Source organism: Pseudophryne corroboree, chromosome 2 (genome assembly GCF_028390025.1).
Source record: "Pseudophryne corroboree isolate aPseCor3 chromosome 2, aPseCor3.hap2, whole genome shotgun sequence".
NCBI lineage: Eukaryota > Metazoa > Chordata > Amphibia > Anura > Myobatrachidae > Pseudophryne > Pseudophryne corroboree.
Genome location: NC_086445.1, coordinates 123,744,780 through 123,771,748, shown reverse-complemented (window position 1 = coordinate 123,771,748; position 26,969 = coordinate 123,744,780). Strand labels below are relative to the sequence as shown.

The window sequence follows — 26,969 nt, the reverse complement described above, 5'->3', positions numbered from 1 at the left end:
CCGAGACAACAAGGGGAAGTTCAAAGGTTTTATTAAACACAGTTCAGAGGAATACTGATGACTTGGTACCGGTAATAGGAAACACAGTTCAGAGAAATACTTGGGATCGATGACGGAACACCGATGGTGACTTGGAATCGATGATGGAACACCGATGGTTACTTTGGGATCGATGGCGGAACACCGATGGTTACTAGGGATCGATGGCGGAACAACGATGGAGACTTGGGATCGATGGCGGAACACCGATGGAGACTTGGGATCGATGACGGAACACCGATGATTACTTTGGGATCGATGGCGGAACACCGATGGTTACTGGGGATCGATGGCGGAACACCGATGGAGACTTGGGATCGATGGCGGAACACCGATGGAGACTTGGGATCGATGACGGGACACCGATGGTTACTGGGGATCGATGGCGGAACACCGATGGTTACTGGCAGGGCAGAGCACCGCTGGAAGCCGGTGTCGGGTAACTGCCAGTCACGGGGGTGCAATGTTGAGACACTGCAGAGTCAGGCTGTACTGCAGAGAAAGTCCATAGGGAACTGCACACTAGAATCACTGAAGACAATTGAAGCACTGACATCTTTCCACCCCAGGAACAAGATATTTATACCAGCTGGGAAACAGGGATTGGCTGGCTGATTAACCAGAGACCAGAGTGCAGCTGCTGTGTAATCAGGCTGAGAGCAGAGTGCAGCTGATAGGCTGAAAGATAACATGTGATTAGGAAAACATGGCTGCGCCCATGGTAGCTTTTGGAGGGAAAGATTGTTTGTAACTTGAATGTGAGCTTTAACCATGAAGCTGCCAGAATCACAGTAAAGAGATTTGAGACAATGAGATGCAGTGTGCTGCACACAGACAGTGCAGATGGAATCCAGGCTTGGAACACTGGGACAGTCTCAGGAGGCATTTGGAAGGTAAATACTGATAAGGAATTACCTAGATCGTGACATCCCCCCACTACAATTACACCACAACGCCTCACAAACAAATCCATCTACCACCCCAGCACAATACCGAACACCCACCTTTCAGAAAAACCCTGCACCTTACACCTCAACACACCCTTCCACATCCCCCTAACCTACTCACCACCCACCCTCCCATGCACACACCACACAACCCTACACAAATTGTCCTATGCAGACATCCCTCAGCCATGGCACCTTCGCCCACCGTACCTCTTTTCCCCACACCTACAACTCCACCAAGTGCAACATCTCACGCCCCCTCCCCCAACCCTCAACCCTAGGCCAAAGCATACAGTCACCGGATCACATCCACCATCCAGCCTTACTCTGCTCAGCCACCAAACACAGCTTCTTCGGAACAGCCCACCCAATTCATGTACCCCTTAACACAAAACACTCCACCAACCACAGTCCCTTCAGCCCCCTCCACAATGCAACCCAAAGTCACCCAAAACCTATCATATACAAACTTTCCCCCTAACCTTAACCCACATACACCCCCACCCACACCCTCCCCCCACCAACACCACCTTGCACATGCCTTTGCCACACCCTGCACCCTCTCTCAACCTACTTGTCCACCAACCCTTCCTCCCTCACACACACACTTTGCCTTCACCCGCCCTGATTGCCATCCCCCCTATAGCAAACCCTGCACCACTCACATCATGTACACACCACATTTCCACCCACCACTTTAAAACATCACCCCCATCCACATGACCCTTTCACAGAAAACCATCCTCCACACGCACCGCACACAACACCATCCCTCTCTGCACGCTGTCACTACCTACATCATAAAACCCAACCACCACCAAAATAACCCTACCCCTCAACAACCCCACCCGCAAATCCAACTCGCCCACCTCCACCACATCAGCTGCACCTCACAAGCACATCCCCCAAACAAGCTAACCCCATACCTAACACACACCGTCCGCACATACACCACCCAACCATTACCCCATACACCTGAACAGCCAATTCACCATCCCCCTAACCCACTCCTCACCCCCCCTTCCTTACTTACAGCACTCCACCCCAAATACCCTCCATCATCCCACCACACTCTCCATGTGCAACTCCCCCACCTATGCCACCTTCCAACACCCTCCCCTGTCCCTGTGTACCCACAAACACAAATCCAACAAGTACTACACCTCCTACCACCTACATCATCCCTTAACCCTTGCCCCCTGTATACGCAGTCATTGGCCACCATCCGCGGTTGAGCCCATGCACGCTCATTCACCATCCCCAGCATCTTACTGGCCCGCAGGCCAAACCTACTAACACTCACACACACCACCACACCAAACACATTACCTTCACCACCATCAACAATCCAAAGCCAACCCCCACACTCCCTAACACATACATCCTCAATCCCTAACCCACCTAACCTCCCCACCACACCCACAAAACCCCATAAGCACCTATGAACACCCTGGCAAATGCAACACCCCCTCTCAACCCACCTACACACCACACGTTCCTCCCTCACACACAGCACATCCGTTCCCCCTTGAAAAATTCTATACCCCCACTGCCAACCACTCACAACATCCACATACCCCATTTACACCACCACCTCTGCACCAACATCCCAATCCACAAGCCCATTTTACAATCAAACATCCCCCACACGCACCACCTACAACAACCTTCCCCACAAACAGTCAATACTTCAATCACAGGGCAACACCAACACACACACACCTCCACCTCATTACACCCACCCCCTTTCACATACAAACTACACACCATGTACACTTTTACCCCACATCCACACAACACACACCTGCCCAACACCCACAACACCTCACGATAACATCCACCAAACACTGTAGCCCCATACTTGACACACAGCTTATTCAAATATACCACCCCTACAGCTCACACGAAACCTCAACAAAACCATCAACCTCCCCCTACTCTACTCCCCACCCCTCCCATGAACACTAGAAAGCCCCCCATACCCTTCACCATCCACCCAAACACCCCATGTGGAACTCCACCACCCATGGCAGCCTCAGACACACCCTCCCCAATCCCCCTGCCCCACACACCCACAGCTCCAACAAGCCCAACACCTCCTGCCCCCTCCACCATCCCGTAGCCCCTTACGACGGTGTGAAGAGCGCCCGTAGGGCGCGATGAATCACCTAGTATAATTATACTTACCTCTCCACTGTCTTTGGAGTCCCGCGTTGGCCAGTGCTGTAGAGCAGCAGAAATCACAGGGAAAATGGCACGCTGGCAATTTTCCCAGTGATTTGTGCATGTGCAGTAGAGGAGACCCTGGGAACAAGACGTGGGCAGTATGGATGGTGTAATGGTTAACATTACTGCTTCAAAGCACTGAGGGGTCACTCAGTTAAGTGGGGTCACTCTTGTGGTTGGCCCCACTTAACCTTGCGGTCTACCGCAGACCGCAAAGTTCCCACCATTGGATATAATAGAGCGCCTCTGCGCTACACTGTATCTACAGTGCGCCACCTGACTGACAGTTCAGGAGCGCACAGCCAATCAGGAGAGTGCCATGACGTGGCACTCCCTGATTGGCTGAAGGGACCCTCTTTGACAGGAGTCACGGGGGGTCCTGCTAGACGGGGAAAGGGGTTCCATGTGTAAACATGGAACCCCTTTCAGTGCGTGGATCGGGTTTTTTGTTTATTAATTTTTACATGTCTGTGGATTATGACTTGTAAGAAGAGGACCAATCTACCTCGGATTCTTTGTAAGTATAATTTTATTTACAGGTACCCCGGGATTCTAATGGACAAGAGGACCAAGTGCTTCGTGTCAACATAGGTAAGTATGTATGTGTGTAAGTGTGCATGTATGTTTAATAAAATTTTACTTTCAAGGTGTGTGTGTTTTGTTTTTATTTGGGTATTTTTTTGTAGTAGAACTACAGGTACCTGTGGGCCCGTTTCCCCCCCGCATGCTGGTACTTGTGGTTCTCCAAGTACCAGCTTGCGGGGGAGGCTTGCTAGGACTTGTAGTTCTGCTACAAAAAACAATATTCTATTTTTACACAAAAGGCTATCAGCCTCCCATCCACCGCACACGGATGAGGGGGACAGCCTCGGGCTTCACCCCTGGTCCTTGGGTGGCTGGAAGGGGGGACCCCTTGATTTAAGCGGTCCCCACTCCTCCAGGGTACCCCGGCCAGGGGTGACTAGTTGGGGATTTAATGCCAGGGCCGCAGGGACCAATATAAAAGTGTCCCCCAGCTGTGGCATTATCTCTCTGACTAGTGGAGCCCGGTGCTGGTGTAAAAAATATGGGGGACCACTAAATTTTTTGTCCCCCGTATTTTTGGCACCAGGACCAGGTGCTGGTTGTTTAAATATGGGGGAACCCCTGTCAGTTTTTTCCTTGTATTTTTACAACCAGGACAGGCTCAAAGAGCCCGAGGCTGGTTATGCTTAGGAGGGGGGACTCAGCGCAATTGTTTTTTAATTTTTTTAACCCATTCTGCACTGCTCACAATGCACACAATGAAGCCCTGCACGGATCTCACAGATCCGGCCGGGATTCCTTGTGTTTTGTCAGGCAGTGTTTTACTAATCACTCCCATAAAACACTGCCTGACATTACGAATCACATCGACATTGGAAAATACGAATGTTGCAAACTCGGCAGCTTAGTAAATGACCGTATCAGGATTAAAAAAAGTTGCAGTAAAATGCACCCGATACCATTCAAGATCAAACACCCTTAAAAATGGCTAAAACACGAATATTAGTAAATAAACCCCCTGGTGCCTATTGACTTGTTGAACCATGTCAGCATTCTAGTGTCAGTACGGATGGTGTAATGTTTAGCATTACTGCCTCACAGCACTGAAGTCATGGGTTCATTTCCCACCATGGCCCTAACTGTGTGGAGTTTGTATATTCTCCCCGTACTTGCGTGGGTTTTCTCCGGGTACTCCGGTTTCCTCCCACAATCCAAAAATATACTGGTAGGTTAATTGGCTCCCAACAAAATTAACCCTAGGGTGAATGTGTGTGTGGATACATGTGGTCGGGAATATAGATTGTATGCTCCACTGGGGCAGGGACTGATGTGAATGGCCAATTCTCTGTAAAGCGCTGCGGAATATGTGTGCGCTATATAAATAACTGGTAATAATAAAAAAAGTGTCGACATTATGCATGTTGACATGGTAACTGTCGACAGTGTGACCGGATACCCAGTTGGCAACCTCCTTTCTCCCATTCTGTATCCTTGTGCAATGCTTACATGTACCAACATTGTAAAAGCTCCACAATTTCCAATATTAGGTCAATTAGGCATTCCAAGCCTCCATACTGACTACAGTACGTGGGGGGTAATTCAGATCTGATCGCCTTGCAGCGATTTTTGCTGTCCTGCGATCAGATAGTCACCGCCTACAGGGGGAGTGTATTTACACTGTGCAAGTGTGTGATCGCATGTGTAGCAGAGCTGCACAAACTGATTTTGTGCAGTCTCTGCGTAGCCCAGGATTTACTCAGCCGCTGCGATCACATCAGCCTGTTCGGGACCGGATTTGACGTCAGACACCCTCCCTGAAAACGCTTGAGCTCGCCTGCGTTTTTCCAGACACTCCCTGAAAATGGTCATTTGCCACCCACAAACGGCCTTTTCCTGTCAATCTCCTTGCGAACGCCCGGGTGAATGGATCCTTCGCGCAATCCCGTCGCTGACCGGCGATCCCTGTTGCAGCTGTGTGACATGCCGGCGCAGTGCGGTGCATACGCATGCGCAGTTTGGATCTTATCGCCCGGTTGTATGAAAACGCACAGCAGCAATCAGATCTGAATGACCCCCATGGTCATTCTTTACTCTAGGAATATTTTCAGGGACAAATTTAGGGCTGTTCCTGTAAATTAGGGATTATTTCTAAACTATTAATTCTGTGGATTTCAGTCTGGAAATTGAACTGCATTTTACTTCATAGAGTTCTGTAGAACAAATATTAGCTATCACGTACCAGGGCTTAAAGAATTTGTAAATTAATGATTCACTAGATTTAACTGACCCACTAGCAGGGACGGCTCCAGAGGTGGGGCTGCAGCACAGTCCAAATTTCAAAAAGGGGAGCCACACCAACTGCCAGTGAGTCAGTTTGGGATGACCGTAGCTGCAAGTGCGGCTCCCCCATTTGAAATTTGAATTGCGCTGCAGCGCCATCTCTGGAGCCGCCACTGCGTCACTAGTATAAGTGGAAAGGGCAAAACAAAGAACTTCTTTCCAGTTAACACTTAGTAAGTAATCTTTCATATTTAAGTTACTTTTTTTTTAATTCAATATATAATTATTTTAGTGTATTCCTGAGCAAGAGTTGTTTATATATAACATTTCAGAAAGATCCAAATCAGAATAAATAAATACAAAAATTACAATATTTACAAAGATACATAAATAACCGAGGCATATACAGTACAAACATGATATAGTATAGCATGACAAATAAATATCAATAATCCAAAAGTAAGGAAAGGGATGAAAAGAGCAGAGAAGTTATAGTACAGTTTGTAAGGAGCAGAAGAGACAAAGTTCCAGATTAGTGGAGGGTGACTCTCTCTAGAGCAGGGATAAATAACCATTTATTGATCGGAGCGGCGCAGTGTAAGAGCGCATTCATCCAATGGGGCAGCAATAAAATTATATGGGTGGTCATTCCAAGTTGATTGCTAGCTGCATTTGTTCGCAGTGCAGCGATCAGGCTAAAAAATGGCAGTTCTGCACATGCGCGACGTACGGGCACAACGAACGATGCAGTTTTGCACAGGGTCTAGCGATGCTTTTCAGTCGCACTGGTTGCCGCAGAGTGATTGACATGAAGTGGAAGTTTCTGGGTGGCAACTGACCGTTTTCAGGGAGTGTTCGGAAAAACGCAGGTGTGCCAGGGAAAACGCAGGCGTGGATGGGCGAACGCTGGGCGGGAGTGTGATGTTAAATCCGGAACTGAATAGTCTGAAGTGATCGCAAGCACTGAGTAGGTTTTGAGCTACTCTGAAACTACACAAAAAAAATTTGCAGGCGCTCTGCGATAAAAACGTTCACACTTCTGCTAAGCTAAAATACACTCCCAGTGGGAGGCGGCATAGCGTTTGCATGGCTGCTAAAAACTGCTAGCGAGCGAACAACTCGGAATGACCCCCATTGTGCTTAAGGTAAAATGCATAGAATATACTATAACGGAGTCAAAGCCTCTTTGTAGTTACTGTATGCCATACTTCCTAACTTCTTGTTTCCACCTTCCACTGTCTCTTCTCATTCCTACTGTACCACACCACTGGGCACAGAAATTCCAGCTGCTAGTGGCTGCTTTAATATTGGTGTCTGATAATGCTTCTGCTACAGTTAGTATCCTGCTATGTAACGCCTCAATTCTCACGTGTATATGTAATCATCAGATGGTTTTCAGAACTGTCAATTATCTGTGATTTTGCCCATCTGATTTAAAACGGCAATAAAAATAAATGCAAAACATTCCTACAGTAATTTAGCATTTACAGTATTATAGATGCTATTTGAAAGGCAGCCGAGAATCGCATCAATATTCCATCTGCATAATGGCCCTCATTCCGAGTTGATCGCACCAAGCAACTTTTTGCTGCTGGTTCGATCAACTAATCTCCGCCTATGGGGGAGTGTATTTTAGCATAGCAGGGCTGCGAACGCTTGTGCAGCCCTGCTATGCTAAAAACGTTTCCTGCAAAACAAGACCAACCCGTGAGCATTCTTACCCTGTGCGACGGATCCAGCGATGATGCGTACGGCTTTGACGTCAGACTTCCGCCCTCTGTTCGCCTGGACACGCCTGCATTTTCCTTACCACTCCCCGAAAATGTCTCCAAATGGTGAGTTGCCGCCACGTAACTCCTTCCTGCAGTAAATCTTCTTGCGGTCGCCGCTGCGTCCGCTTCCTTTGTAGTCAGCATCGTTGCCCAGCGTCGCCGGGCAATGAGGCACGTGCGCATTACAGCTCCCGCGTGTGCGCAGTAGTGACCCGGTAGCAGCTGTGTGAACGAAAGCACGCTGCGATCGGGTCGGAATGACCCCCAATGTGTAGGTGCTTTAAGTGATAATAATGATAAAACTATCACGAGTAATCATCCAAGTGGGTATAGAAGCATTTATGTTGGGAGGGGTGTGACCATTTCACATAAGGGGTGTGTCATTCCTGTCCCCTGTAACAAATTTGTCCCCTCAACCTCTCTAACACATTTGGCCACCAGTGGATTAACCACATCGATGGCATGAAACTATCTGTAAAGAATGTCCAATTTTAAATCGAAATAGGCATGATTAAAATTTGCATCATTTTGATTGAAGTATCAATGTACCAATGTGTGTTATACCAGTTAAATGACTTTGCATGTCATGGTAGAAAGTTAATTGAGCTGCTGGTATTTCATTATAGTCACAGAACTTCAGAGACAGATGCTAATCAGCCCTAAGACCCTGTGTATGGGACAGGAATCTGTTAATAAGCACCGCAGGGATCAAACCTGCAGTTTAATGTAGACATCCTGTCTACTCATGTGTTAAGTTTTCCCTGACCAGAACTAGTTTGATTACCCAGAGACCAGATCTATGGCCAGAAGGGTGTGACCTGCTCTTCCTGAAACAAAGTTGTAAACCCTAGCCCAGAGCTTCAAACAAAAATGTAAAAGATAAAGCCATCTGTCCCTGACAGAATGGCTGAGCTGAAACTCAATACCTTCTGGCTTTGGAAGGGTTAAACAGGAATCCCAAGAGGAGGGGGGCTAAGGTGAATTGGAGGGAGTTTAAATATGGGACACTCTCTCTGCCATTCGTTCATTATCATGAAGGGGTCTATATGATCATAATGAAACATACCTACCAGAGGAGACTTCACCTCAATCAGCGTTCAGCCCTGCCTAGGTGATATGAGCATTGTAACTTTTTTCCCTATTTTTATTTCTTGAGATTGTAATTACTTGTGTGACTATTTAAACTATTCTATTCTTGTAACTTTCTTTTTTCTGTAACAATAAGATTTGAAGTTTGGATTAAATTTGGATTATTTGGAAATTTGAATTTGGATTAAAAATCTAATTTTAGTTCTGTGCTTTTACACCCTAAGCCTTGAGAGGCTCATGTTACCTAATTTTTTACGTATTTATAATTTTGTGTGCCGGTGAGAGCAGAAGCTCACCCTGGGCATGGTCCCGCAAAGTCGCTTGGCCTGGCTGGTGCAGCGACTGGTACTTCTGCTGGTGGCAGTTACCATGTGGATTTACCACACGCGCTGAGATACTCAGTAAGGTGTCACGGGCAGCGGTCTCAGATTGGCGTATCTGGGGAATCACTGCGCCAGAATCGTGACATTATCAATGGGGAAAATACCAAAATGTAGCTTTCTGACTTCTCTCAGAGTTAATTACCACAGTTTTTCACACTAGGATCCAGGTGAGGTCCTAACTTTCTTGTGGAGATCACTGCTGTAATCCACCTATGCTATGGACTCCGTGCATCTGATACTGGTAGCGCAAATACTAGCTGATAGTATAAGAAACCAGAATGTCACAGTAGTAAGTATGTAAGTGAGCAGGCAGAGAAAGTGTGAGGTCAGTAGTGGATGAAAGTAATGCTGGCAATCATCTAGTACTTAATGCTAGGTCTAACCCTGCTACTGTATATAGTGCTAGGAGACTAGGAGATGGAATATCAAGGTTACCAAAGATAAACAGCAATCTCCACAGTCTGGATTCCAACACTGAAGACTCATGATGGTTAAGTCTTCCATCATTCATCTTCTCAGCAGGCAGGTTTATTGAAAACTTGCAATCCCAATTGTTTAGCAAGTCCTTTATAGCTGAATACATGGGCAGAGGATCCCTCTGGAGTATTGTCAGTTGTAGCACTCATACTTACATAGTCTTTCCCCAAAAATAATTAATACTTTCATTATCTGGGGGTAGATTTACTAAGTAGTTGGTTGTCAATGCTATCAATCGCCAGTGGCTTTGACTGATTTAAAATGTATTCCTACTGCCATTTTAAAACTATCGGTCAAAGCATATCTCCCAACCATCCCGATATCAACTGGATAGTCCTGCTTTTTGGACACTGTCCCATCCATGGGCTCCTGTGTCCACTAGGAAAGAAGGCTGAGGAAAATGGATGCCATGTGCATGCACACGGCATCCATTTAGTGCTGGGAGAGGCTGTGAACAGACAAGTAGCTGCCAGATTGCTGAGCTCACCCCCAGTGTGATGAAAAACGAGGGCATGAAACATGGTCACACCCAGTGGTGGCTCCAGATGTGGGGGTGCCACGCAGTGCAAAGTTTAAATAGGGGAGCCACACCAAATGCCACCCTAAACACTCTCAAACATCACCGCCCAGGACTCACTGGCAGTTGGTGTGGCTTCGCAACTTGAATTTTGGACTGTGCTGCAACACCAAAATGTCATACACCAAGAGGCAAGTCCTAACAGGTACAAGGTCCAACCCCCTTGCCCCCCTTTCTCACATACAAGTCCTGTGGCAGGATATCATAGAGTTGGGAGGCATGGACAATTTTATACTCTGGTTTGCAAGCTGCTCGCAAGAACTGACGTTGACTATTATACCCCTTTCAGACTGACAGAGCCGGGTCACACCCAGGAATGTGTCCCGGGATGCATCCCGGGATTGACCCCTTTCAGACTGCACTTAGACCTGGGATCGACCCGGGACAGCCCCATTCACCCTAATCCTGGGAAATCCCTGCAAATACATATGTATGTCATTAGAAATTGACATTTTTCTGGCCTGGCTCACATAGATGAGGTCACAATAGGAAAGCAAAGGGAGGGGTGGGGCCTGCTCACAGCATTGCTGCAGTCATGGCCAACGGAGTACCAGTGTATATGCCGGAGTTTGTGATTCGTTTTGCTTTACAGATGTTTAATGCAGCCAGTGAGAGCATGATGCAGCTTGTCACACTGTGCAGTATACTGCACATATATTTTATGAGGAGGGCGCAACTTATGGTGGAGAGGGCTGCTAGTCGGCGCCACTATTTGTACAGGAAGAGAGGCCTCATATCAACCAGAATTAGTACCATCTTGAGACTGAACACGCGGACCAACCGATCATTGTGGTCCAGAGATCGCCAGCATGGAGAAGCCTTTATGAGGACCGTGGAAGCTTACCAGGATGAAGAGTGGATGGCTAACTTCCATATGTCTCGTGCAACCTTTGATTACATCCTGGACTTACTTACCCCAGCACTTGACATGCAGACCACCAGACTTAGGAGACCCATCGGGGCATGCAGGAGGCTAGCTATTGCATTGTGGTGGTATGCTACCCCGGGAGAGTACCGCACAATCTCATGCTTGTTCGGTGTTGGGATCTCCACAGTCTGTGTTATAGTCCACCAGGTGACTCAGGCAATGGTGTCTACCTTATACAAGCGCTACATTTCTTTACCACAAGGACAGCACTTACAGGATACCATAAAAGGATTTGTGAAGCGAGGCTATCCGTAGTGTGCAGGAGCTATTGATAGGACACACATCCCCATTATTGCCCCACGTGACAACCATGCAGACTATTTTAACAGGAAAGGATGGCACTCAATCATATTACAGGCTGTTGTGGACCACAAATATTGGTAAGTGGTTTTTTTTTTTGGGTGGGATGAGTTGCATGTGTTTTACAGTATAATTTTTAAAATGTAACCGTATTTTAGTTTTGTAGATGTGTTTATTGGCTGGCCAGGACGATCTCATGACTCCCGAGTTCTTGCCAATTCAGGTCTATTCAACATTGTAGAGGAGAAGCAGGATGGCTGGCTGTGCCCCAAAGAGGTAAACATTTTTTACATTATCTCCTATGTGCTGTATTTTAGCTGTAATGGTTGCATATAATTACCTACATCATTTTTTATCCCCATCTTATTATACTTTTGACTGACTCTTCTGCAATATATTCTTTTCCCCATTTTAAAACAGTATTCTAAGATTGTGAATGGGGTGGAGATTCCTGTTCACATCATACCCTTTACACCACTGGATTATGAAAGGCTACACCCAACAGGTCCAGTTGAGCCCTGAAAAACAAGCCTATACACACACACTGAGTTCGGAAGGATGGCGGTAGAGAATGCCTTTGGCAGGTTAAAAGGAAGATGGCGTTGTTTGATGATGGAGAATGATGTTGACCAAAAGATCATGCCTAATGTAGTAGCTGCGTGCTGTATATTGCACAACATCTGCAAACTTAAAAATGAACTATGGTGGTCATTCCGAGTTGATCGCTCTCTAGCAGTTTTTAGCAGCCGTGCAAACGCTATGCCGCCTCCCACTGGGAGTGTATTTTAGCTTAGCAGAAGTGCGAACGAAAGGATCGCAGAGCGGCTCCGAAAAATTTTTGTGCAGTTTCAGAGTAGCTTCAGACCTACTCAGCGTTTGCGATCACTTCAGACTGTTCAGTTCCTGTTTTGACGTCACGAACACGCCCTGCGTTCGCCCAGCCACGCCTGCCTTTTTCCTGGCACGCCTGCGTTTTTTCGAACACTCCCTGAAAACGGTCAGTTGACACCCAGAAACGCCCTCTTCCTGTCAATCACTCTGCGGCCAGCAGTGCGACTGAAATGCTTTGCTAGACCTTGTGTGAAACTACATCGTTCGTTGTAACAGTACGATGCGCATGCGCATTGCGCCGCTTATGCATGCGCAGAAGTGCCTTTTTTTGCCTGATCGCTGCGCAGCGACCGAAAACAACTAGCGATTAACTCGGAATGATGCCCTATTTCTTCCTGAGTGGACTGTGCAGGACCCTGAGGTTGAAAACCAACTTGGTGATTGTGCATTATTTGGTGCTGACACAAACTCCACAGCAGAACAAATCTGTAACACTATTACAGCAAACCTTGCGGCACTGTTAAAATAGTAGTTACAACATTTTCATTGTTATTAGAAAAGTTGAGTATTATAAAAGTCATCACAACATGTTAGGTTAATTATATTATGTTTATTTTGTTTACCACCTGTTTGTTTTAGGTGCAATTTGTAGGCACAAAAATAAACACATAAACTGCATGTGTATATATGGTGAAACAATAGTTTCTGTATTAGTTCCCAAACAAAGAAAACATGGTCTACTGATACGCACATTTGGGTACATTGGGGGTAATTCTGAGTTGATCGCAGCAGGAACTTTGTTAGCAGTTGGGCAAAACCATGTGCACTGCAGGGGAGGCAGATATAACATGTGCAGAGAGAGTTAGATTTGGGTGTGGCGTGTTCAATCTGCAATCTAAATTGCAGTGTCAAAATAAAGCAGCCAGTATTTACCCTGCACAGAAACAAAATAACCCACCCAAATCCAACTCTCTCTGCACATGTTATATCTGCCCCCCTGCAGTGCTCATGGTTTTGCTCAACTGCTAACAAAGGGGGTAATTCCAAGTTGATCGCAGCAGGAATTTTTTTAGCAGTTGGGTAAAACCATGTGCACTGCAGGGGAGGCAGATATAACATGTGCAGAGAGAGTTAAGGCCCATACACACTTGACGATAAAATGAGCGACGTCGTTCATTTCAGCCCTCATCAACGACGTTGCTCATTATATCGTCAAGTGTGTATGCATCCGACGACCACCGATGCGCGGCCCCGTGGGACGTTAACGACCCTCGCTTATCTGTAGAGCATGTATGCTCAATTTCCACTATGGTCGTTACCGACCAGAGACGTCGTTGAATGTGTATGGTGTGAACGACCAACGACCAAGCCACTGTTCACCAGCCCTGTTCCCAGCTCATTATTTTAATAAACTGTTCAGCTTGGATGCTTCAACGATGAATGGTCTTTGGTCGTTGGTAGTGTGTATGCTCATGTCGTTTGCTCAGCTGTTGAAGGGAAGTTCAAGGGAAGTCGTTAACGACGTGTGCATCGTCAAGTGTGTATGGGCCTTTAGATTTGGGTGTGGTGTGTTCAATCTGCAATCTAATTTGCAGTGTAAAAATAAAGCAGCCGGTAATTACCCTGCACAGAAATAAAATAACCCAGCCAAATCTAACTCTTTCTGCACATGTTATATCTGCCTCCCCTACAGTGCACATGATTTTGCCCAACTGCTAAAAAATTTCCTGCTGTGATCAACTTGGAATTACCCCCAAAGTTCCTGCTGCAATCAACTCAGAATTACCCCCTTTGGGGGTAATTCCAAGTTGATCGCAGCAGGAATTTTTTTAGCAGTTGGGCAAAACCATGTGCACTGCAGGAGGGGCAGATATAACATGTGCAGAGAGAGTTAGATTTGGGTGTGGTGTATTCAAACTGAAATCTAAATTGCAGTGTAAAAATAAAGCAGCCAGTATTTACCCTTCACAGAAACAAAATAACCCACCCAAATCTAACTCTCTCTGCAAATGTTATATCTGCCCCCCCTGCAGTGCACATGGTTTTTGCCCAATTGCTAACAAACTTGCTGCTACGATCAACTCAGAATAACCCCTTTGTGTGATAGATGCTGCAGAATTTGGGGCATAGTATGGGCCAGGATTAAATGTGGAAAAACCCTGCTCAAGGTACTGTGAGCTGTGGTGTTGGGTTGGAGCTCTCGAAGTATTCATCAAACGTTCAAAGAACGCCATGTTCATTTGTTGCAATTCCCTATGATGCTCATGCTGCTCTCTATTCATGCGTTCCTGCATTGTCATGACTTGGGTAATAAATGTGTCTTGCAATTGGCGCTCGGCCTCTATAAACCTGTCGAGTCTTGCATCCTCCTGTGCGGACATAGCAGTTTCCATCTCTCTGAGTTGTTCAACAAGGACATTTGTCATGGCTTTAGCTACTTGCTCCGCTTTGTTCAGTTTCTTCCTTCTAGGTGGAACGTTGAAAACTGTGAAGATAAGATAAAACAAATGATCGTACATAAAAATAGCAGCGTAAGCAAACGTGTTTGTGGCATTAACCCACCTACACACTAGCTTCACTCTGCAACAAGGTTCATTGATCTATATATAAAGCAGTGAAAACTGTATCCCATGATTCTCAATGCAGGCATTCTGAGCGTAGCAATCCTGAACATAATTGGTCATTATGGTACCCCCCCCACCCTGTCACCAAGTATATATGAAAGTACATAACTCTAAGTCCCCCTGGGTGGACGGATAACCCCACAGCCTAACCCTAAGCTTCCTCCCTCCCTACCCGTACCCCCCTTCCCTGACTGCATACTCAACCCCCGTGGTCAGATGTTCAGAATCCTGACTGCCAGTATCATCACCACGGGTGGCACTCAGTATGCCGCCTGTTGGGATCCCGGCGCTCAGTATACCAGCACCGGAATCCCGACACCCGGCATACCGACAACTATTTTCCCTCTTGGGGGTCCACGACCCCCCTGGAGGGAGAATCGTAGCGTGCCACCGTGACCGCAGTGTGGCGAGTGCAGCAAGCCTGCAAGGGGCTCATTTGCGTTCGCCCCACTGCCGGCACACCGGCCACTCATACTACCCCCATCATCACATGTTGTGAAAAAATTGGGGAAGTGCAGCAGTGGAGAAAACGGCCACCCAGCTTTAACACTGGCTCATATTTAACCCTATGTGTGTTTAAAATTTAAAAAATATACTTACTGTTTTTCTGCAAAGTTGGGGTGACGGCACTTTGCACATTCCCACTGTCACTGGACTGAGCTTCCACGACCTCATCAATGGTGTCAGTTATACTGTCATCATGGCTAGATGTATGTGTGGACAGGTGGGTGGATGTGTCATGTTCTTTTTCTCAGGTGTGTCCTCAATTAACAGCGGTGATGGCGGGCAGACTTCACTGGCTGTCTGTGTATCTTCAGGACCTTGACTCTCTTCTGTAACAGTGTACTGAGAGCTTGAAGACAGACTCACAGGATTGCAGATAGCTGTGTGCCCAATGACATTTGCGCAGATATCATAGTATTGCCACTCGATCCTGCCAGCCCCACTCTTTTTACGGTTGTTGTCATGCACCTTCAAGAACTGCTTCTTTAGAGTCTTCATTTTATTTACAGCTTGCTGTTGTGTACGTATAATGCCTCTTGCTTCAAGCAGCTTTGCAATACTTTTATAAATGACTGCATCCTTCACTGTGCCTGTGATCTGGTTTTAATCTCCTCCTCACCCCTTATGCAGAGCAGCTCTTTCACCTGCTGATCTGTCCAGGTCGCCATGACTGTCTCCTCCGCTTCCCCGGGCTCTGGATGATGACATCATATTTTCTGAGCCCGGGGAAGCTCCAATGAGAGGCCTTTTAACAGTCCTGGGTACTGAATAATGGGTTGGGCCCATTCACACTACACTGCATCCCGGGACGATCCCAGATTCAACCCTGGTCTAGACCTGGGATGTCCCGGGATATTGTTCCTGTACCCTTTCACACTGAGCAATTTCCCGGGTTGATGCGCGTTCATGTGCAATAACCCGGGAAATTTTTGTCAGTCTGAAAGGGGTATTACTGTGCAGTAGATAAGTGGAACAAGATTTTGTGTTACAACATGCAACTGTAGCATTTTATTATAACAATTCTGCATTTTCGTATTTCTAGATGAGAAGTTTTACGTTCCATGTTGGTATTCTCCTGGTGATACAATGTCTTTCGGGTAATTCTGAATCGACAACCAAACCCAATGAATGTATAGCAGGAGTTCCGGGTATCCCAGGTACCCCAGGTTTGAATGGACAGCATGGACAGCCAGGAAGAGATGGTAAAAATGGAGAATCAGGACAGAAAGGTGACTCAGGTATGTAGCGCTGACAGGACAGGTACAGATAGAAGTGCTGAGTAGTGTCCTGACACTGGACCCCAGTTTGTAGGTGACATTAAGTGATTCAGAGAGGTGGGGGGGGGGGGGCACTCTAGGGTGGTGGATCTGGGCCACATGCTGCTTGCAGCATTAGAGAGGCAGCACACAGATATTTACTCAGGCTGCACTATATGCGCTTTTCCTGTTGAGAGAGGAGAGTGTTACTGTGCAGACTCCATATTGCTCTTCCAGGGAGGCTTCATTCCCTGCACCAAGATGGTGCTGTGCATGCGTGGTCACAGTGTTACAGTGGTAGACAATTGCTGTATGAAACCCAACTCTGCTCCATGAGAACCAGTGTTTGTAACAGTGAGTACGGCTGTACCCATTATTCCTTCAATAAACCACTCCACTGGTTAAATAACTGGGCTGTTCATTGTCTCAGGGCATCTGCTGGCGTGTACAGAAACTCTTTCACATTACCAAGCCTGTACACACATATTCCCAACATCTGCAACACTGCCCCCTCCTGCATTTGCACTGCTCTACAAGTCTGTAAGCAAATGGGGTGAGCATAGGGGTGATATCGGAGGAGACTTTTCCTCCAGCGCTGCGTATGAAGTTCTATCAGTGTACAGAGTTGTGGCCACTGGGGGATTATTATTAAAAATGTAATAAACCTCAGATAAGTGACGTGTTTGGAGGTTTACTGCAATACATATGGATCACCAGAGAAATCTGTTGTAAACCCATAGAGTTCAAGCCTGATAAATGACGTTGCCTATTGAAGCCTCTGGGTTTCTTTTCTTAATAAGTTCCTGGAGAGGGATACAAATGATCCTTCTCCGTCCTCCTGCAGCTTTCACATGTCCCGGCTGGGGGCTGTGCATGTGCAATAGGACTCCCTGGTTATAAACCCAGAATTCAATACATTGAAGAGCTGTCCCAACAGCTAGGTACAGTATTCATGCATACAGATCTAGCCACGCTCATCGTGGCTACATCTTACTGCGATCGCGCCCCATGTGCAAATGCTGCAGCTCTGCACCTAGCTGTGCCGAGTGTGCTCGTTTAGAGCGGATGTAGCCATGATGGGTGTGGCTACATCTGTAGCTGTGTTAAAAAAAACACCCGTTTGGATGCAAAAGTGGGTGTGATGTATCGCAATTTAATAGTGGTACATGATACATCCCACCCAGGGCCAGATTAAGGTCTGTGGGGGCCCCTGGGCAACAAATTTGTGGGTGCCCCACACACTGTCCTCACAACTGCAAAAAAAAACATTGGAGTAGGAGTACAGCATTTACCTGTCTCCTCTCCATCCTCCTCGGCAGCTGAGCTTTCCATTACTACTGCGGCCGCCGAGGAGCTTCACTCACAGCAGTGTGAAGTCTTGCGAGATAATGTCAAATCTCGCAAGACTTCACACTGCAGTGAGTGAAGCTCCTCGGCGGACGCAGCTGTAATGGAGGAGGACAGAGAGGAGACAGGTAAATGCTGTACTCCTCTGATTTTTTTTGCAGTTGTGAGGACAGTGCGTGGGGGGCCCGGGACGACCGCCCCTTCCGCCCCACCATTAATCCGGCTCTGATCCCACCCCATGTGAGAAGATGGAGATATATTTTTTGAAGGATGACTCCATGGGCAATCTTGCACAAGATCTGTTTCCGTAACCTAAGGCAACCTATCATACATTTATATGGGTTTTTAAAACTACACTAGAACGTGACAGTTAAAAAATGAACGATGCAACAAAATACAGTGGAGAACTGGTGCATAAAAAGTTGCTGTAATAATCTATGGCAACATATCAGACTCTAGCTATAATTGTCTAGTGTAGTCTAGATTATCAAAGATGTAGGATTAATTGCTATAGTTTATGGCTATGGATTTTTCCTGTATGCTTCATGTAGATGTCACAGCTACAATATTATCATTTCAAAGGATAAGGTTCGCTGATAATCTTATTGGTGCTTTATTTGTGAGCCACGTGATCTTAATGCTTACATTTAGCTACATGTTACCTCAGACTTAAGGGCTTGTGGGGTTATTCAGAGTTGGACGAAGCCGCTGCGTTCACATGCGTCCCTTATACACAATGCCCTCAATAGTACTGCTGCTTATACACATAATGCCCACAGTAGTAGTGCCGCTTATACACATTATGCCCACAGTAGTAGTGCCCCTTACACATAATGCCCACAGTAATGCTGCTTACACATTATGCCACCCAGACACAGCAGAGGTAGATCCAGAAAAAAATGACAGAGTGGGCACCATGAAGGGGGAGGGGGGGGGGGGTCAGTGGTACATACACAGGGTGGCAGGGGGACATACATGGGGTGACATAGAGGCATACACAGGTTGAAAGTGACACATATATATGCGTTGACAGGGGCATACACAGTGTGGCATAGAAAGGGTGACAGTGGCACACATACACAGGGTGACAGGGATATATGCGTGGGGTGACAGAGATATATGCATGGGGTGACAGAGGGACATATGCGTGGGGTGATAGAGAGACATACGCAGTGTGACAGAGGGCATAGACACACCTCCCAATGTCCCAATTTTCGCAAGACAGTCCTGCTATTATTGGACTGACCTGAGAGCCGCAGTGTCCCGTGGTAAGGGGGGGGGGGAGTTGAGAAGCTCCTGTCACTCATGCGCACAGCGTCTATTCACGGGAGACAGAGGAAGAAGGGGCATGCTAGCAGCTCATAGGGCGCTGGGCATGCCCCCTCAGTGACGGAAAATGGGGGTGTGGCGCACAATTGCGGCACTCACGTGAAGCCACACCCCTTTCCTATAGGCCACGCCTACCTTTTCAGATGGCAAGGCTTCGCCGCGCCAGCAAGTTTCTCTTTTCAGTCTCCCAATGTTTGGAGGTATGCATATATGTGGGGTGACAGGGACATACGCAGGGTGACAGAGGGGCATATATGTGGTGTGATAGGGACATATGCAGGGTGACACGGACATATATGAGGGGTGACAGAGTAACAAACAGTACACATGGAGACAATGAACCTCCTCCCTCTAGATCCAGATTGGACAGCCCCCACATTATTTTCCCCTCACTCCATTAGCCACTGACCTGGCCGGCCACCACTCTAGTGAGTTTCCTGGGTGCGCAGGGTCTTATGTTGTGTGTACCTGCTGGCTGGAGATAACTGACATTGGAAGCAGGCCGCGCCTGCTGGTACTCCAGCAAGTCGCTGGGTCATAGTGCCCGGTGACTGTCTAACTTCCATCCAGCAAGGCTGCAGCAATGCAACCAGGAGGAGCACAGAGAAGGAGGAAGGGGGGGGGGGCAGGGGCTGATCCAGAAGAAAATGACAGGAGGGGCAGGACAAGTTTTTTTTTAACCAATGCTAGGTATATTTGCGCGTGCTATAGGCACGTGTGCTAACAGTGTGGTTTCACTCCAAGCGGTGTTGCCTCTCAGGATATGCCATCCCCATTAACCACATCCCTCATTTTGTCATGCAGTGTGACAGTGGCGCATATACACAGGGTGACAGAGGGGACATACACGGGGTGACGGAGGGGACATATATGGGGTTCCTTCTATGAGTGTGTGTGTGTGTACACATACAGAATGGGTATATGGGACATATACGGGGGTTCCTTCTATGCGTGTGTGTACACATACAGAATGGATATATATATATATACATACACACCCTTAAATAACCACACCTAGAACACATACATATGCAGAGAGACAAATACACACATAGAATACTTACGCAAGGCAAATACATACACATATACCTTGGTCTGCCTTGGTCCGCGGCTGGTTTAAAAAAACATTTGGGCCATCGGGAGAGGTCTGGGTACTCAGAAACTTCTCTGGTGTGCGCCAGTGAGATTATGACTTTAATATGTTTCTACCTATTCATGTGTTCCAGGTGCACCAGGAGAAAAAGGACCACAGGGCCCCCCTGGGAAAGTAGGTCCTCCAGGAAAGGATGGCGTTCCAGGCACTACTGGTGCTCCAGGATTACCAGGTTTCCCTGGACCACTTGGCAAAAGAGAATCCTACGCATTTCATGTGGGATTGAAATCTTCTTCACCATCTATTACTGGACCAATTAAGTTTGAAAAAGTATTTTACAATGAAAAAAGTCTGTACAACACAGAAAGTGGTAAATTCACTGCTCCAGTAGAGGGACTTTATTTCCTTACCTACCATATTACAGTATACAATAAAAATGTACATATTTCCCTGAGACACAATGGTAAGATTGTACAGTATATGTATCATGTGTACGGTTCCAGCACTCAGCAAGCTTCTGGGGCCTCTATTCTAGCACTGACGAAAGGAGATGAGGTTTGGCTGGAGGTGGTCGATGGGCACAATGGTCTTTATGCGGACAGTAATGATGATTCTACCTTCTCTGGCTTTCTGATTTCATGACTTATGACATGACTTATGACATTTCTATGAGAATTCCTTTAAAGTATTTACAGAAACATAGTCATAGCTAATGTTTCCACAATAAAGCTTGATTTTCGTCTTCAGGACTGTAACATGTTTAATTTGGGTCGTTGCATGTACATTATATAAAAAAATGCTACATTCAATGCTTAATAATAAAATGATATATATGGAACTGACTTGTCTTCACCTGGCACAAATAAACTCTATAGGAATATTTCTGATTTACCATACACATTTACAATAAAGGCTATAAAGTACATACCTGTAGGTGTCTGCAGAACCTGACACAAAGGGCCTGATGCATAGCTAGCCGCATTTGCGCCCCAAATGGCAGAACGCAAAATTAGTTTTATTAGTAAGTACTTTACCGCTGCTAATAGGATCACCATGGGCTATCCTATTAAGCGGTAATGGCCGCTGGAGCCGCAAAATAACACATGGGATCAGGGACTTATCCCCGATCCCATGTGTTTTTTTGCAATTGCGGGACCAGTTTCGGCCTATCAAATGGCCTCTAATTGGATACCAAGAGAATGACCATCGGTCATACATTGCGATAATCAGCTCGTTTTGCTCAGACAAAGCAGCATCAGGGCTAATAGGATACCGCCCTTTATATAGTAATACAGACAGTATATAATGTCACTAGATATCCATAATCTATAGGGCGACACAATAGAATAAGACAGCAGAGGAGGGCAGAGACTGCAGCGTTAGGAGGATGGATGGTAAACTAGTACAAAAAAGTAGTTTTAGTGGCACTCATTAAGGCTGGGAGGCTGAATGGAAGTCTAATGGAGCGAAGGAGGACATTCCATGGGGGAGATGTATCAAACCATCTAAAGAGAAGATGCGGAAAAGTTGCCCATAGCCACTAAGATTTTACCTATCATTTTATATAATGCACCTAATAAATGATTGCTAGAAGTTGATTGCTAGAAGACTTCTCCAATTGTCCATTTTAGAAAGTGTGGTACCTCTCCCTTTCAGAGGAGCCTGGGAGAAATCCTGAATGCGAGAGCGGGAAGTGGTGACCAGGGCATTACCGGGATACGTCACATACACTTACACCCATGTTTTTAACAAATTATTTTGATTGAAAACTATGCATTTGCTAATAGGCTTCAATAACATTTAAAAAATCATCTAAAACAGCAGAAACAACTGTGTATGTGTATGAAAGAAAATGAATTTCTGGAGCAGACACAACAAGCATAATACCATATATGCACGAGCAGCAAAGTGAGCACCTATCAGCATCAGCAGTACATTCACAATCAGCCAATCACAAGCCATTTGCTAGTGGCATCATTTTCATTACCATCATCATTTTGTATAAGCACACACCCTCCACTACAGGTAAATAATTCAGCTTTAGCAGGAATATATGCTCAGGTGGTCCACAAGCGCTACTGTTAGGGTCTACTGCCCTGTGCTGCCACGTCGTCATGGCAACCGGGAGACAAGTGCTAGCGGAGTGGCCTGAGCGCAGCTGATACTCCGGTTCGGGTCTTTTGCTGTGCAGTGGTTACAGGCTTTGTGCATGGCAGGGGATCCGGTGCTGGTTTTTGTGCTCACAGTCTGTGAGGTCTGAGTGGGGCGTGGACAGCACCTGCTATATAAGGCCTCTTCTCAGGTTAAGCAGATGCTGCTGAATCTTTGTTGGTTAGTCAGTTCCTGAAAGTTAGCCAGTACTGTGTAGCTTTGTATTTGTTTGTTGCTTACTGCAAATAGGCCTTGGGATTTGGTACTACACTCTGCCAATCCAGACCTAGCAGTAAGACTGGAGTCAGTTGTTTAACTTGCTGGGGTTCTTTTGCTACTCTGTGAACTTAGCAAGTTTGCGGCTGTATTCTCAGACTTGCCTGCCAAAATCCTTTCTCACTGTGCAAGGTGTTCTGGTGTCAGTTTAGTGGCAGTAAGCTGAACCAGTGCACTGCAAGTGAGGACAAGGATTGTGGAGACTCTCCTTGTGTCTATTATTCCATCTCTGACCAAGGAGTTTACTGCCACACCCGTTGGTAACCCTTTAGGGTTTTGCTGTGGCCCTTAGCAACAGCATTTCGGGTTCTCTACGTATTAAAACACAACATCTTGCTTCTTTCCATCTGAGCACTCCTAATACTAGGGAGACACCCAGTTTCTTAGCCTCTGGGCTTCTCTGTTCACTTTGTGTTTATTTTGTTACCCTATCACCTTCTGTGTACGTAATGTCATATTCCCCAGTCTGTCTGTGAGTTCATTTGTTTTGCATCCCTCTCCGTTCAGACACCAGTACATTCCTGCAGGCACTGGTGTGCATAACATATTCAGCAGCCCAATACTCCTGTTGAAATTTTGTGGGAATATGGAGCATACCCCTCAAAATACTTTGCAACAGGTGGTCGATCAGGTGCAGGTCTTGACTCGACAATTTAATGATTTGTCCATTAAAATGCACACCTCCCAGGCCGCTGGCGGAGCTCCCGCAGCAGCAGCACCTTCAGGGGTTAAGGAGCCGAAAGTAAATCTCCCGGATCGTTTTTCTGGAGATCGCTCGCAGTTCTTTTGTTTCAAGGAGAGCTGCAAGCTATATTTCCAGCTTAGGCCTCAGTCTTCTGGGTCAGAGATTCAGCGGATGGGCATAGTGATTTCCTTGCTACAAGGAGACCGACAGGTCTGGGCATATGGGTTGCAGCCTGACTGTCCGTCGCTTAAAAGTGTTGATGCTTTTTCTATGGCACTGGGCATGTTGTATGATGACCCTGACAAGACGGCCTCAGCCGAGGCTCAGATTTCGATCCTTAAGCAAGGGCGAAGGCCAGTTGAGGTTTACTGTACGGAGTTTCGGAGGTTGGCCCATGATACCCAGTGGAATGACCCAGCCCTGAGACACCAGTACCGAAGAGGTCTTTCTAACCAGATAAAACTGGTAGAATATCCCTTGCCTGATAGCTTGGATCAGCTCATGCAGTTATCCATCCGGGTGGATAGACGGCTGAGAGAGCGAAGGCTTGAAAGGGAGACCGAGGTTTCCTTCTTTCACAAGGGAACCTCAGACTCTGAGGAATTTTCCGAGGAGTCTATGCAGATTGGGGCTACCCGCCTCTCCTCGCGTGAGAAGACGCGGAGGAGACAGCAGGGGTTGTGTTTGTACTGTGGGAATAAAGGTCATGTGGTAGTATCATGCCCAGAAAAGCCGGAAAACTTCAGGGCCTGAGGGTGATGGGAAATATCCTGTCAGGCCAGAAGTCAGAATTTCCCAAGAAGACTTTTATCATTCCGGTGACCTTGAAGATCCTCGGTCAAACTGTCAAGACTGAGGTCTTTGTGGACAGTGGGGCCGACGGGGTTTTTATGGACCGCCAATTCGCCCTGAAACACTCTGTTCCCTTAGTACCCTTGGCATCGGAAATTGAGATCTGTGGGTTAAACGGGGAACCATTATCCCAGGGTAAAATTACCTCTTGCACTAGCCAGATTTCTTTGTTTATTGGAGCCACACACTCTGAAAAATTGTCCTTTTATGTGACTGTCTGTACTTTTGCCCCATTGGTGTTGGGGTTACCCTGGTTAAGGGCCCACAATCCTCAATTTGACTGGGTCTCTGGGGAGATTCTTAGTTGGGGTACTGATTGTTTCAGGAGTTGCTTGAGCCTTCCAATCAGGCTTTCGCAGCTAAGTTTGCCAGGATTGCCAGGATGTTATGCAGATTTTGCGGACGTGTTCTCCAATAAAGTTGCAGAGGTACTACCTCCCCATCGCCCCTATGACTGTGTCATTGATTTGTTGCCGAATGCTAAGCTTCCCAAGAGCAGGTTGTACTCCCTGTCACGTCCTGAGACTCAGGCTATGGCAGAGTACATTCAGGAGAACTTGGCTAAGGGATTTATCAGACCTTCACAGTCTCCAGTTGGGTCGGGGTTCTTCTTCGTGGGTAAAAAGGACGGTTCGTTGTGACCCTGCATCGACTTCAGGGAATTGAACCGTATCACGATTAAAAACTCATACCCACTGCCTCTCATTTCGGTCTTGTTTGACCAGCTTCGTACTGCCACCATTTTTTCTAAGATTGACCTACGCGGTGCGTACAATCTAATCCAAATAAGAGAGGGGGATGAATGGAAGACTGCCTTTAATACCCACTCAGGGCATTATGAATATTTGGTGATGCCTTTTGGGCTCTGTAATGCCCCGGCAGTCTTCCAGGATTTCATGAACGATGTGCTCAGGGAATATTTGGATAGATTCTTAGTTGTATACTTAGATGACATCCTAATCTTCTCCCATTCCCTGGAGGAACATCGGAAGCATGTACGCTTAGTCCTCCAGAAACTCAGAGACCACCGGCTTGGGGCGAAGCTGGAGAAGTGCGAATTTGAAGTTCAGCAAATCGCATTTCTAGGATATATTATCTCCCCAGAAGGTTTCCAAATGGAGGGTTCCAAGGTACAGGCAGTCCTGGATTGGGTGCAGCCCACTAGTTTGAAGGCGCTTCAGCGTTTCCTGGGCTTTGCAAATTTTTATAGACGATTTATCGCTGGATTTTCGTCTATAGTGGCGCCCTTGGTGGCACTCACTAAGAAAGGGGCGGATGTTGCTCACTGGTCTTGTGAGGCCAAAGCGGCTTTTGCCCGTCTCAAAAGGGCATTTGTCTCGGCCAAGGTGCTGCGACACCCAGATCCAGAGCGTCCTTTTGTGGTGGAGGTGGATGCCTCTGAGATGGGTATTGGGGCAGTGCTCTCTCAGATGGGAGTGTCTGATAATCGCCTTCATCCCTGTGCTTACTTTTCCTGTAAATTTTCGCCTGCCGAGATGAATTATGACGTGGGTAACCGGGAATTGTTGGCTATTAAGGATGCACTCGCGGAGTGGAGACACTGGCTTGAGGGGGCTAAGTTTGTGGTCTCAATTCTCACCGACCATAAGAATTTGGCATATTTAGAGTCAGCGAAGCGTCTCAATGCCAGGCAGGCACGATGGGCTTTGTTTTTTGCTCGCTTTAATTTTTTGATAACATATCGCCCTGGGTCAAAAAACATCAAGGCTGATGCGCTCTCGCGGAGTTTTGCTCCAATCCAGAAGACCACCGAGGAGCCATTGCCCATTGTGTCCCCATCATGTATTAAAGTGGGCACTACCCAGGACCTCTTGTCATTAGTCCTTAGAGCACAGGAGCAGGCTCCTCCAGACCTTCCGGTAGGTCTTTTGTTTGTGCCTCCTAGGTTAAGACAGCGAGTGTTCCTGGAATTCCATGCCAAGAAGTCGGCAGGTCACCCGGGTATTGCCAGAACTCGGGAGTTGCTATCTAGGGCGGTGTGGTGGCCCTCGGTGGTTAAGGATGTGGATCAGTGGGTTCGGGCATGTGACATCTGTGCCCGAAATAAGACTCCTAGAGGGGTTCCTGTTGGCCCATTACATCCACTCTCTATTCCATCTAAGCCATGGACCCACATTTCAATGGATTTTGTGGTGGACTTGCCCAAATCCTCGGGGATGACAGCCATCTGGGTTGTCGTTGACAGGTTTTCAAAGATGGCGCACTTCGTTCCACTGGTTGGGCTGCCATCGGCCAGACGCCTGTCTGAATTATTTATGCTGCATGTTGTGCACCTCCACGGGTTGCCACTTGATGTGGTCTCTGACCGCGGATCCCAGTTTGTGGCCAAATTCTGGAGGGCATTTTGTTCCGATCTCCAGATTTCTGTCAGCTTGTCGTCAGGCTACCATCCGCAGTCTAATGGGCAGACTGAAAGGGTGAACCAGTCCTTGGAGCAGTTCCTCAGGTGTTATGTCT

The 26,969-nt window shown here is 46.9% G+C and overlaps 1 protein-coding gene across 3 annotated transcripts; it reads left to right on the top strand.

The window, feature by feature from the left end:
• The first annotated feature begins 6,091 nt into the window (after positions 1-6,091).
• LOC135050559 (adiponectin-like) lies at positions 6,092-21,365 on the top strand. Of its 3 annotated transcripts, XM_063957026.1 has the most exons (4): positions 6,092-6,250; positions 11,702-11,819; positions 16,545-16,740; positions 20,661-21,365. In XM_063957026.1, the coding sequence occupies exons 3-4, from the start codon at positions 16,545-16,547 to the stop codon at positions 21,167-21,169; spliced, it is 705 nt and encodes a 234-aa protein (XP_063813096.1). In that variant the 5' UTR covers positions 6,092-6,250; positions 11,702-11,819; the 3' UTR covers positions 21,170-21,365. The 3 variants fall into 3 exon arrangements, with proteins under 3 accessions (XP_063813096.1, XP_063813097.1, XP_063813098.1); XM_063957027.1 differs by lacking the exon at positions 11,702-11,819; XM_063957028.1 differs by lacking the exons at positions 6,092-6,250; positions 11,702-11,819 and adding an exon at positions 11,976-12,127.
• The last annotated feature ends 5,604 nt before the right edge of the window (positions 21,366-26,969 follow it).

Excerpts from the sequence above, each read along its gene's own strand:
- LOC135050559 (XM_063957027.1), top strand. The coding sequence starts at position 16,545 with ATGAGAAGTTTTACGTTCCATGTTGGTATTCTCCTGGTGATACAATGT. Across the intron at positions 16,741-20,660 it reads AGGACAGAAAGGTGACTCAG|GTGCACCAGGAGAAAAAGGA; the intron begins GTATGTAGCGCT and ends CATGTGTTCCAG.